This window comes from Zeus faber (genome assembly GCF_960531495.2).
Source record: "Zeus faber genome assembly, chromosome: 7".
NCBI lineage: Eukaryota > Metazoa > Chordata > Actinopteri > Zeiformes > Zeidae > Zeus > Zeus faber.
In genome coordinates, this window is record NC_137203.1 from 2382955 (window position 1) to 2395987 (window position 13033).

Genomic DNA, 13033 nt, shown 5'->3' on the forward strand with positions numbered 1-13033 from the left:
TAGAATCATCTGGTTCACAACCTGTTCCTCCCTGATACTTACCTCTCTGTTCCAAACGTAGAGTTCTTAGCTGCAGCGCCTGAGTTAAATGACAGAGATGCGATTTGTCCTTAAATCCGTCTTGAATTTAGCCGAGATGCCCCTTAAAAATGATTCAATCTGACTGTGATACCCGGACAAACCGTCCTCCTCTTTCTTGTTTCTTTATCGTTATTATTCATTTATCAGTTCATTAAATATGTGGATGTAAAACATGTACAATTCAACCTTTCTAAGCACAGACGAGTGGGTTTGTCATCCAGACCGCCGGCTCGTCAACTGTTGCAAATTCTATTTTCCGGATCCCTAAAACGCTCCCCTGCTCCGTGGCGTCTCACAGGGATCTGAAGCTGGACAACCTGCTGATGGACGCAGACGGCTTCGTGAGGATCACCGACTTTGGACTTTGCAAAGAGGGTAAAACAATCAGACGGGATGCATGGGACGGAGATGTGATGCCGCGGAGCCCGAGGCCTGTTTCCCCCACACCGACCCTCTGCCCCGCCTGTCCCCAGGGATGGGTCACGGGGACCGCACCTCCACCTTCTGCGGGACCCCCGAGTTCCTGGCCCCGGAGGTCCTGACGGACGACAACTACACCCGCGCCGTGGACTGGTGGGGCATGGGCGTGCTCATCTTCGAGATGCTGGTGGGCGAGGTGGGACGCCTCCACACGAGCTCGTCGCCATTTGGTGGCGACGGAGATCGTACATCTTCATTATCCCGTTTGAAAACACTCACATTCTAAACGTGAGGTTGATGCAGCTCCTGGTGTCTCCCCATGTTACCCACAATGCATCACATTCAACTCTTTGATAATGGTAACTGTGATATCAGACCCCAACCCTAAAACACTCACTTTCTAAAAAAGCTAGAATAAAATGCCCATGTTACAGAGCCGTTTGTTTTTACAGATTTGGGCCGTGATCCTGATCATTGTTGTTCCCTCCATGTTTACTTGTATTTGTATTCCTACGTGTACATATCTTATCCTAGATATCAATACTGACCTGTGAAATATTATCAGATGAAATGAAAGTAGGGAGGATGACGTCCGTGTTCATGTAAAAACGTTATGAATCTCAACTATTTAGCGTCTTCTGGTTCAGCGGTTCTCAACCCCTGGTCCTCGGACCCCCCGCCGTACACATTGATCCGGCTGTCTGTCGGTGTGAACCTCTCCCCCTGACTAACGCTGTGTCCTTCCGCCCGGCAACCAGTCCCCGTTCCCCGGCGAGGACGAGGAGGAGGTGTTCAACAGCATCGTCAACGACGACGTCAAGTTCCCCAGCTCCCTGCCGCCGGACGCCGTGGCCGTCATGCAGAAGGTGACCAGCCTCCTCCTCCTCTTCCTCCTCCTCCTCTTCCTCCTCCTCCTCCTCCACTGACTTTAGAGTCTGCTCTTCTATTTCATTAACATGACCACATTGGCTCCTTTGTGCAGCTCCTGAAGAAGAACCCGGTGCAGAGGCTTGGTGCAGGGGAGAGCGACGCCAACGAGGTCAAAGGGGAGAAGTTCTTTGAGGTAAATGGATCTGTTGCTCTCTGTTGGTCCCTGCTGGTTCCCGTTCCCCTGCTCCCTTCGGTTTCACCTCTGTGTGGCCCCGACCTGGGGCCCCCCCACGAGGGGGATGTCGCGTGCACCTTTGAGACAATTTGAGGCTCATTTCCTCTTATTCAAAAATGCACAGCGTCAAAATCCATGACTATTTGCTCTCATGTATATATCCTATACATATAATATATCCTAAACACCTCGCTCTACCATGAAAATAGAACAAATTCAGACAAAAGGCCTCTTTTAATGAAGGAAAAAAAAAAAAGCAAATAAAAAAACTCAAAGCTACAACACACTAAATGGCCGTGTCTCAGATTGAGTGGGGTTTGGTAGAACCATCACATACTGTACGGAGCAGATGAACTGGGGAAGGCTGCGTCTGCTTTGCCAGCGTCTGGGACCCTCTTCACGTTTCTCCAGATCATCGACTGGGAGGCGCTGCTCGCCAAGCAGCTGAAGCCGCCGTTCCTGCCCCGCATCAAGGAGCCGCTGGACGTCAGCAACTTCGACAGCGACTTCACGCGCCTCCAGCCTGTCCTGTCGCCGCCCGCCAAGCCCTTCAGCCTGTCGCCCGAGCACCAGGACGCCTTCGCCGGCTTCGACTTCTCCACGCTGAGCTGCTGAGACCCAGCGGAGACGGGCGGCGGCCGCCAGGGTAGGAGTGACAGCAGCTGGTTAACCAGGGCCGGTGGCGGGTGGGCTCATGTCAAATTTAAAGCATCCATCAGAGCAAGGCTGCCGGGGGACACTGGAGCTAGGCTAGTTGATCCCATCTGCAGCCCTGCATTGAGCTAACACAGTGAGCATGCCGCCCGCCAATATAACAGGGAGGGAATTTCCCCAAAACTGGAGTATCCCTTTAATTCGACCTGCTACAACTTTTAAAGAACACGTTTGTAATGATCCTAGTATGTTTTATTTTTTTTGGTTGTGTTTTGGTTATGTTTTTTGAAAGCTTTGAGAACCTAAAGCCATTTTAACCTGGAAGTAATTTTATATATACACGACTAAATCACATGGAAATGTCAGTAACAGTTCCAGACCCTGTTTGTCATTTGGGACAGGTTGGTATGTTTAGTTGTTGCACTGGAATCGGGTTTGGCATTATGACTTGTAATGAAGGGGCTCTTTAAAAAGTTGTTTTTTTTGTTCAAATGGTTAGTTGCGTTGCTCGGGGCAACTGGGCAACTGTTATTACCAAGCCCTGGACTGAATCTTGGGACAGTTTGATCCTGTGTGCAGTTTGTGAAAGCTTCGCTGGATGTTCTGGACGTTGTTCAGCTGTGAAACCATCTCTGGGCTGGATCCTGGGAGCGTGTCCGTGGCTGCAGAGGCCAAAGAGTGGAACGGCCTGTCCGGGAAGCAAACCACGGGCCTCTTCCTCCCCGGGACCTTGAAGAGTTGATTGTTGACTCGATCAGACTGTCCGTCTACTGCAACACCCACTTCTCCCGCTCTTGGAAATAGATTTTGTTTATAAAGCGAGTTGCTGTGAGGCTGTGTCAATAAGATTAGTCTCTCTTTAAGAACCTGTCTATTGGCGGCCGACAGGAATGTTGTACGTATTGTAACGTAACTCCAGATCTGACAGATATTTTTGCATATCTATGAACTGTTACTTTAAAAGAGGTACTCCAGTTTTATTTTGAAAAAAATATATATTTTTTAACTCACCAGGCAAGATGCGTCACTTAAATAACTCAGCTTTTGAGATGTTGGAAGGTGGACTTCCCTTATTTCACAGCAGCTAGGCTAGCTGATCCTCTCCACAGCCATGCATTGAGCTAACACAATTAACATGCAGACCTGGAGTATGCCTTTGAATCCCCCTTCTGGAATTCCAGTCTTTGTGGTTTGCAGCATCGTTATGATTGTATTAAAGAGATAGAGGTCAATATAGCAGAGGTGAGATGGTTCTCTCTGGTGAAATACACCAAGTTAACATCTAAGTGGAAGATAGAAATCGTGGAACCTCTTCAACAAAGCATTTAGTTTCCTTGGATGTAACTGGTTTGTACTGGGTTCCGCTGGTAGCCAGTAACCCCACCACCACGTGGCTGTGTGCGAGCATGCTCTGTGCCCTTTTATTTTTCAAACGTACGTTTCTGTGGAGACTCAAAAGTATTTTCTGCCGTTTCTATGCATCACTGTGAGACGCTTGGTCCACTGCCTTGAAACATGCTCACCCTGTTTCTGAGAACCTTCAAGCCTTTTTCTCGACAGACGTTTATTTCACTTTTAAACTGTAAACATTTTTTTTTTTAATAAACAAACACGCATTTATGAAGTCGTAGCAGAAACGTGCGCGCTTACATATCAGACTTGACTGTTTTTGGGTTCCCAGCAGTAGAAGAGCACTGTGCTGATGTAGTACTAACCAAACTTCTAGAAGTATATTCACACAAGCCATAGATGATCTCTCGCCATACTAGTGAAATATGCCTGTATTTCAGATTTAGCGGATGTTACTTTCCTGACACCGTGTTGGTGCAATAAAAAGAGTTATAGCCGTTTGTTAAAGAGACACTTTGTCGTCAGCAAAACATTGGTTTGTCCAACGTCCATTTTTTAGATGTTCTTTGGTGAGACGCTGACCTCTGGAAGTCATTCTGAGTTCAAGGCCAGTTCCACCGACAATTTTTGACCCAGAGCTCATTTTCGTATTTTTTCAAGCAATATAGCGAGCATTCCGGACTAAAAATCTATTTAAAGTTTGGGACTGTCACTAGAATTAGAAAAGATATAAAAGTGAAGCCCAAGTCGAAAAAAGACAGAATTACCCTTTACCCCAAGTGTCTGTTGAAACGCTGGGGTGTGGGTGGATGGAGCACCTTACGTTCCAACGGCTGAGCGTCACAGCGTGACTGTGTGAATGTATCATCTGTGGAGCCTCCTGCCGAGGAAAAGCTGCCGCTCATCCGTCCTGTATGTTCACGTATAACTTAAATGTTTTATCGTATCCTGTCAATAAATAAACAGAGAAAACAAAGAATCACCTGTGGCGTTCCTATGAAATGTACAGTTATGTATTTAGAGGGAGCAATGCAACTCAATCATCAGTTTATTAAAAAAATCATAAAAATACACTTTTTTAAATGCACCAAAGAATGAACGATGTTTGAATTAAAAGACAATTACAGCGAAAATAAAGTGAATTAAAAACACAAACTAAAGACAACTCACAATCCCCCAGAACCAACAGTCAACAATAAGGATATAATCACTTATTAGAGACCAGACAAACGGGTGTTTATCAGTTTTAAGAACCTTATCACACCGGATGATTCAATTCCTGGAGCAGTTCTTCAAAACCACTGGGGGGGCGTTGTGCCCATGGGCAAGGCACTGGCTTACGCCCTAACTCAGACAGCCGATGCAACAGCACTGACGTGAGTCAGTAGTGCTCCTGGTTGGAGTGGAGCAGAGTTGTGTCCGGGGATGATTTACCCCCGCAACGCGTCGGGGTCAGACGTGGCTGCGGCGGCCCGGCCGATGCTCCGCCTCCCAGGCGACGTTGCCATGGTGGCAGAGGAAGCCCCACAGGTTGCAGCAGAGCCCGCGGTCGAAGGGGTTCTCCCCCCCGGGGCAGCTCTTCAGGTAGGAGATGCGGTGGTGTGACATGAACTCCCAGCTGGTGGAGTTGGTGGAGGCCAGGTAGAGGTGGCAGCCCAGCAGCACCAGCACCACCAGGGAGAAGACGCCCGTCACGCCCAGCACCGCCAGCAGCAGCACGTTAATTCGCAGCCACACCTGCCACGACGCACCACCCGAGGAAATCCCCGACCTTGGAGGAAACAAATCATGTCATTTAAATGTCAGATGAAATGTGGCTCCCATCCCTTCGGCATTCAAGGTTAGGACACTGCTGCTCCACTAGAGAGCGCAGCGTCAGGCATGAGAAAATGTTGAATATTCACACAAAACGTTTTGGGCCGTTTTCCTAATCATTGTTATTCCCTCCATGTTTGCTTGTATTTGTATTCCTACGTGTACATATCTTATCCTAAATATCACTTTCCCACAAAGATTTACTAAATAAATTGTGATTCAATCTCATTAAATGCTGATTACATTTTTTTTTTAATCTAAAAGGAGAATATTATGTAATATAATTAGTTTCTCATTATGCCATTCGCCAGCAATGTTTACTTCTTGTTCATTTCAATTGCTTCTTTGTTCATACAACACATTTGACGTTTGTGGGGGCTCAGCAGATTATGAATACCGCTGCATTAGTGGGAGGGCGGCCCACTTATTGTGCATACCTGCCTTATCCAGATAAAATGTTTCTTATTCAGTGTCCGCTTTACTTTCCACACAGTTTAACGTTACAAACAGTAGAATGGCGACTTGTCGCAGGAGAAGACGACTCATAATTTTGTTTTCTTCAAAAACGTGTGGAAACCAATGTCAAACTGACAACTTGTGGGGCAGTAGCCTAGATACTGACCACGGACAGCAGTCCTCCGCCCCCCCCCCCCCACCTCCACCCCACCCTCCATACGTACAGTGCAATCTGCAGCGCCCACAGCAGCGCCCCCAGCTGCACCAGCAGGTAGAGCAGGAACCAGCGGTGGTTTCTCTCCCCGACACAGTTTGCGATCCAGGGGCAGTGGTGGTCGAAGCGACGCACGCAGCGCTTGCAAGTCTGGCAGTGCCGCGCTCTCATTGGCTGCTGCAGAGAGGGGAGGGGGAGGGGGGGGGTGTATATCTGCCGTCACCTTGGACGTCCTGTTGAAACTCTGAGAATCACTGCTTCACCTACCAGCAGCAGGCAGTAGCCACAGCGCCGCAGCGTCGGGGCAGAGGACTGGGGGATCATCGCCTCCAACTCCTCATCAGACCTTGGGGGGCACTGGGGGGGGGGCAGAGTGGGTCACACTTTGCACACACCCACAAGTCACAGCTTAAATTTCAGACTGGGGGTTCCCATGGAAACCAAACTCATTCCACGAGAATGGCCGAGAAAAAGCTTTAAATATCAGCGTAATACATTCAGATTGAAATGAGAAGGTGTAGAGTCTGGTACTTCTGAGCGAGGTGGAGCTACTGTACATTCAGCAGGTTGGTAGTTGCAGACGGAGGCGGTGAACATTCAACTCCTCCTCTATTTCATAGAATCTCTACTTGGTACCTTGACGGCATCAGTAAGGACGAACCCAGGGTCCATGAGAGAAACGGTGAAGTACAGCATGACCGACAGAAGGACGAGCAGAGAGAACAGGATCGGCCGCCACAATTCTCCATTCTCCTCACTTCTCCGCAAGTCTAGGGAGGAATACAAATGCACACGGAGTGTGAACGTTCATTTAATATTACAAGACGTTCTGACCGCTTCATCAGTCCCGGTCTGGCCGGTACGTCCTGTGTGACTGACCGGTCGGTCCCGTGTGACTGACCGGTCGGTCCCGTGTGACTTACCGGTCTTGTAAAGGAACAGCAGTAGCGTGACGAGCCACGTCAGGACCGTGTGTGTGGTCCTCACCACGAAGCCACAGCGGAACACCTTCTGCAACATCATTCAACCCCAACAACTCATCTCTATGAGTCTTCATTCCTCCGGGACATTTTCAAAGCCCACCGGGGCGCACACATCACGCTGAAATGTACTGAATCAAGTTGGAAATGTCGCTGGGAGCCTCCTGTGCCATAAGAGCGGCTTCCGCGTTTCCGTGTTTTGGTATGGAAGCCGCTAGAGACAAACAGGGCGGACTGAAGGCATGTCATTTGTGAAACGCCAATAAGTTACTGTGACCTGACGGTGACTTACTTTACTGACTAAAACACCAGTTCAGCCACTATCCATTAATTACTTGGTATTACATAATTCTAAAAGGCTGTGTTAATGTTCTGTATTTTCGCGTTGTACCACAGGGAGCCCAAAACGCCAACGCTGCTCCGTAGAACCCCCGCCAATCAGCGCATGACAATTAGGTCACGTGGTGAGAGGCGGTGGCGCTGGGACCATCCCCGACGCCTGTGATTGGATGATTCCGAGCGCAATGCACTGTGGGACTTGTCGTTCGTTTGCCTCCTCGGTCCGTAACGCAGGACTTTAGTTCCCTGACAACGCGTTTCTCACAGTGAAACATGACAACCATTCAAATGAGTTCAACGGGTCTTCACCTCACTACAAACGACGAGTGCTCAAAAAAAAAAGTGTGAGACCTGTGACACGTCTCAGCTCGAAGGTGGAGAACGGAGCTGGACGATGCCGCGTTATTAAGGGAGGCTTTTTGAACCATAAAGAAGAAAAAATGCCGAAAGAATTAGTGGGTAAGTTCTTTGAGTACTCGGTATCGGTAAATCGTTCAGTTGTCTAAAGCTTCCTCTCCTCTCTCCTCCGGGGCCCCTGGTGCCCTTTTCCAGGCCGCTCAAGCTCAGAGACCCTTGGGGCCTCTGCTCCTGGAATGGCGGCTGGTCGGACAGCCGGTCGGGCCGGCCTCCAGACCTGAACAGAAGCTGTTCGCCCGGCAGGCGGAGGAATACGTGTTCTGGATGGACCAGGATCAACTCCAGACAAGGGTCTTATTCATAAACCGTATGCAAAAAGCGTATAATGACACATTATGACCCGGATTTGGGGATTGTACATGCGTACACACATTAGTGGGATTTGTATCTCTTGCTTGACTTTCTGTATTTTTTTGCTGCAGAATCTCCCTCTGGGATTAATACAGTTTTATTTTTTTTTATCTTATCCTAAAAGACAGATTTTCCCAACCATGTTTCCTCAATAAAACCTGATTCGACAGAGACTCCCCTCTGTAGAAAGCACAGTTATTTAGTTTTTATTTATTTATATTTATATTTATTAGAGGTCGGTTCATTTTCATGGTAGGGAGCCCGTTGTGTTGGTCTAGTTTTTTTTACAAACAACTAGACCAACACATTTAGTCATTTAGTCATTTAGTCATAGTCAACACAACAGGCAACCTGCTGTGGGGGTCCCGCACTCCAGTTTTGGAACCCCTGCTCGAGCATATACTGTAATTCTTCAGCATCAGACACACTCAACCGCACACACACAATTTGTGTTTGATCATTTATTATAAAAAGATCTGAGTTTGTCTCTGCAGAAGACAAGACTGGCTAAATACACAGATTCATACCCTTTTATAATATCTAGCCGTGGAGTGTGTCCTTGGCTGAATATTCCAACAACTCTTCTGATTAAATAGTACTGTTAATCAGACTGACTTATCTTTTGGGAGTGGCACTGAGTGAGAATGCTACGCTCAGTCCATTATTTCCGTCGCAAAAACATGTTGTTCTAAGTTCTGTGATCTTTCCACTACATAATTCCCCCTTTTAGGGCTACGAAGCCCCAAACATTAATTTCTTGCAAAGCAATTGAGTACATATCCCCTGAAGCGAGTCTTCAGGTTCTTTGCTTACCTGCGTTACATCTTAAGCAAAAGCATTCTTAATTGTGGTTATATTTAATTATCAGAAAAAACTGTGGAGACTCAATACTTCTATAAAAAGAAAGAGATTACCAAATATTTATCTCAGGTATGGCAGGTGTGTTTACCAAATATGTGGTGTGTTCACAATTCTTAGAATATAGTGTGTCCAGGCTGGAACTCTTTTGATACATGTCTTCTTGAATACAAACTGTGTGTGTAGTGTCAACTCTTTTGACACTGCCATCTCTGGGATGTACCGAGGTCATAACTTTACCAATATGAGGTTTCCTGTAAGAGTAATTAGTCCACAAATACTTGATTTTTTTACTCGCCGTCAGCGATCCAATGCAGATTCCTCATTGGAGATAGGCACGCTACTGTTGAAGTAGGACACTACTTCCATACTCAGCAGCGGTGGTGGCTCTGACCACCCTATAGGGACCATCTCTTCTTGGATTGCTCCACTTCCTTCTAAATACCCTAACAGACACCCGATCTCCTGGTTTAATAAATGGAGCCGGAAATGTTGTCGATCTCTTGTTTTTTCTGTATATTGACTGCATGATCATAAATTATTTTGTGCACATTAATTATTTCTTTACAATTGCTTTCATATATTTTTCCAGAATTTCTAAGGATGGCCCTTTGGTGAATCCTCTGTACACTGGTGCAGGCATGGGTCAACCCGTAAGCATTTCATGCGGTGTTAGTTGCATTTTTCTATTCATGCTTCCTCTGTAGGACATCAAAGCAATTGGTAGTGCATCTACCCAGTTCATTCCCATGTGCATACATATTTTTAGCAATTTGTTTTTTATTACCCCATTAGCTCTTTCTACCATTCCCTGGCTCTGGGGGTGATAAACACAGCTAAGCCTTTGCCTAATTCCTAATTTTTGTAAAATGCATTCCACAAATTCCATTGTCCGAACTTATTGATGGGATACCGAATCTTGGTAGAACTTCTCTGCACAGGAATTTAGCCACTGTATCTGCATTTTTATGTTTGGCTGGTACTGCCTCTCCCCATCTGCTAAATCTGTCCACTACTACCAGCATGTATCTTTTCCCTTGTATGCGTTTAATCATATCTACAAAATCCATTTTCATATGTTTAAACAGACCTTCAGGGACTGGGAGAGTTACTCCTTTCCTGATATGACTTTTTAGGCATTTTACGCATCTGGTTATTACTGCATCTACTTGTCGTTGTAATTTTGGAGCCCAGAAATTCCATTATGTTATGTTACTTAATACCTCCCCCCCTTGCACAATGGGCTAGCCCATGTGCATCATGTATTAACAAGGGAGGCAAACAGCCTGGGGCTACAATAAAACACAACCATGCTTGTAATTTTCTTTTTCAGACACATTCTCTAAATCTTCCTTCAGCGCTTTGTTAAAAATGTGGGGACTATGCTTAAAGCCTTGGGGCAGTCTTGTGTATGTGTAAGACTGGCTCCTATATGTAAATGCAAATAGATGTCTGCTTGAAGGGCTAAGGGGCATGCTAAAGAATGCTGAACAAAGATCAATTACTGTAAACCATTTGGCATACGGGGGAACATTTCAGAGCAGTGTGTGTGGGTTTGGTACTTCCGATTAATAATCTTCTACTTCTTCATCAACTGCTATTACGTAGGTCATGCACTTATCGGAACTTGTCTTTGTCTGCTTTGAGGATTGGTAGTATTGGTCTGTTGCTAATGGGGTTCAGGTATAAGCACTCCAGCTTTAAAAAGTCCCTCTATTGTTTTAGCAATTCCTTCCTCAGCTTGTGGTTTAAAGGGGTACTGCATTTTCCATGGAGACCTACAGCCTGTTTTAAACTTGATTTCAACAGGTTGTGTGGATTTAATTAATCCTACGCCCGTGTCATGTTGTGACCATAGCTTAGCAGGCACAGAAGCCATCATTTCGTCTTTCAAATTCAAGGTTTGGTTTGAACATTCAGAGACTTTTGGAAGCTTTACCACTTGGGGTTGTGCTGGGCCTGATGCAGAGATCATTATCTTGATATAATTCCCATCCACGCTGTGCCATATTTGTTTATTCTGAGTTGGGTTATATGTAGTCTGAGAGGCTTCTTTTATCATTGGGCCCAAATGTTTTGGTTTGTATCCTGGGCTCACGTAAATAGTAATGTGTGGACTACTATTCCTGATGTGAAATTCCTTTGTCAAATAAGGAGAGTCTTCTACCATCATAGCTGCTCATGGTTCACCCATTACAATGGAGCTGGTCACTAGCTGTACCTCCTACAGTTGGTTTGCTGACCACAGTTCTGGTTGGGCCCCGCTTTCATTCTTGAAACACCATAGAGTGCAGTGAAGAGGATCGCTGGGTGGTACTGCTGGAGGGAAATTTGCTTGTATAAAACTGTCCCATTTGTGTATGTCTTCAGCATATTGTTGATTTATGTTCCCCGACCAATACACAATGTCCTCTTTATCTTTTCCAGCCATTATGCCTCCCATGGGATGCTGCGTATCTACCAGCAGTCCTTGAGAGGTACATAGAATGGTACAGTCCAGTTTACATAGAGCATCTCTTCCGAGGAGGTTCAAAGGTGTTTGGTCGAATATCGGTACAGGCAAGGTGATCAGCTGCTTCGTCCCTGAGAATCCTACTTCTTGACAAATTGTCCTGATCTGGGGAGTCCCGTGGCGTCATTAGGTCCCACACAGGTGTGTGCAGCTTCTGAGTCTACCATAGCCTGTATGGGTTTTTCTGACAAGTAAACCTGCAACATTGGTTCTTCATCAGGGCTTGTTGTTGTGATAGCAAACTGATGACCTCCCTTTGGACCCTCAAGGCGACCCTAGTATCCATTTTGCGGCTCTCGCCAGGGGTTGGGGCCTGTGCGCGGGCCACTTGATAGTCCTTGTCCTTGCGCATTGTCTTGTTGCTTCAGCTTCTGTTGGAGATTTGTATGTTTGGTCACTGCATGTACTATATGATCCGTGAACTGTGGGAAAGGCATGTTGTATAGCCCTACCACCTCGTTCATGGTGGTGGCAATCCATCTATTACACTTTTACGGAGAGCGGCCTGGTGGAACGCATCCATGTCTGGGTCTGTTCCTGTCTGTTTGATCCACTCTCTCCTGGTGACATGGATATAGGCTTGACATAGGCAGGATTGATACAGTTTGGGTTCTTGGCTCTTAGTCCTATCCATAGGTGATTACGGTGACTGTTGAACATGTCACTGTCATTTGCCTGGGAGCCCACATAGCTACCCATACCAGAAGCATGTAGAATTTCTTCCATTTCCAGCTTTCCAAGAGTTTTTCCCGGGAGTGTTTTCATATCTTCAATGGCCAGTAGTACACCTGTGTCTCATCCTCAAATTATGTTATCCACTGGCTGGCTCCTGCTAGAATGCTGGGTAGGCATTGAGCTAATCCCTCCAAATCCATGGTTCCCCATGGAATATAATTTAAATTTTGTTCATTCGTCAGCAAGCGGAGATGGTGACTTGAGGCAGGCAAGCCTGAATCTCTGGGTGGACTCGTCAGTACCAGTGCACCATGAACTACTCCTTTTTTCGAATTCCTCTTCCTTTGCTCCCATATTTATTTTTGGCAGTGATTGTGTTATCTGACTCACTTCCTTGTCCGTTTTCTGTTTATCTTGTTGTCCCTTCTTTGCTGTGCCTTCAATCTCTCTGCCGAGGTCACACATCTGTGTGAGCGTTTCGTTTAATTCCCTCTTCGCCTCTCTGAGTTGAATTTCCAACTGTTTTTTCGCCTCTCGTTGGCCTTCCTCAATTTCTTCTCCAAAACATTGTCTGTTCACTTCTTCAGCACCCTCTTGATCCTCTATGTCACCCACATCGCCTTCTCCTCCTTCTCCCTCCTTAATTTGTTCCTTGACATGTTTGTTGTATCCTGTTGCTCCCCTTTTTATTACGTTTGGCAGTGTACGTTTTTCCATTCCTCAGATTAAATGTGTTTTCCTTTAAGTCACCCCCTAAACTTTCACATTGTTTCCTTAATTTTTCTTCACTAGGGTATAGACTTCCT

General features: G+C 46.3%; 2 protein-coding genes across 3 annotated transcripts in view; one reads left to right on the top strand and one right to left on the bottom strand.

Annotated features, from left to right (window-relative positions):
* The window catches only part of LOC307232652 (serine/threonine-protein kinase N2-like), a gene marked incomplete at both ends in the record, with an annotated part of 15001 nt that extends 12780 nt beyond the window's left edge, over positions 1–2221 (top strand). The window contains 5 exon segments of the mRNA XM_080003753.1: positions 380–456; positions 555–697; positions 1260–1367; positions 1484–1564; positions 2018–2221. Of these exon segments, the coding sequence (XP_079859879.1) occupies positions 380–456; positions 555–697; positions 1260–1367; positions 1484–1564; positions 2018–2221 (613 nt within the window).
* A 2495-nt stretch (positions 2222–4716) lies between these two features.
* Positions 4717–7368, bottom strand: LOC307232700 (palmitoyltransferase ZDHHC12-A-like). 2 transcript variants are annotated; one of them, XM_080003821.1, is made up of 5 exons: positions 7019–7368; positions 6732–6865; positions 6363–6452; positions 6106–6269; positions 4717–5381 (listed from the first exon to the last, which is right to left on the bottom strand). In XM_080003821.1, the coding sequence occupies exons 1-5, from the start codon at positions 7116–7118 to the stop codon at positions 5063–5065; spliced, it is 807 nt and encodes a 268-aa protein (XP_079859947.1). In that variant the 5' UTR covers positions 7119–7368; the 3' UTR covers positions 4717–5062. The 2 variants fall into 2 exon arrangements, with proteins under 2 accessions (XP_079859947.1, XP_079859946.1); XM_080003820.1 differs by having other exon boundaries at positions 6106–6272.
* Between the last annotated feature and the right edge of the window lie 5665 nt (positions 7369–13033).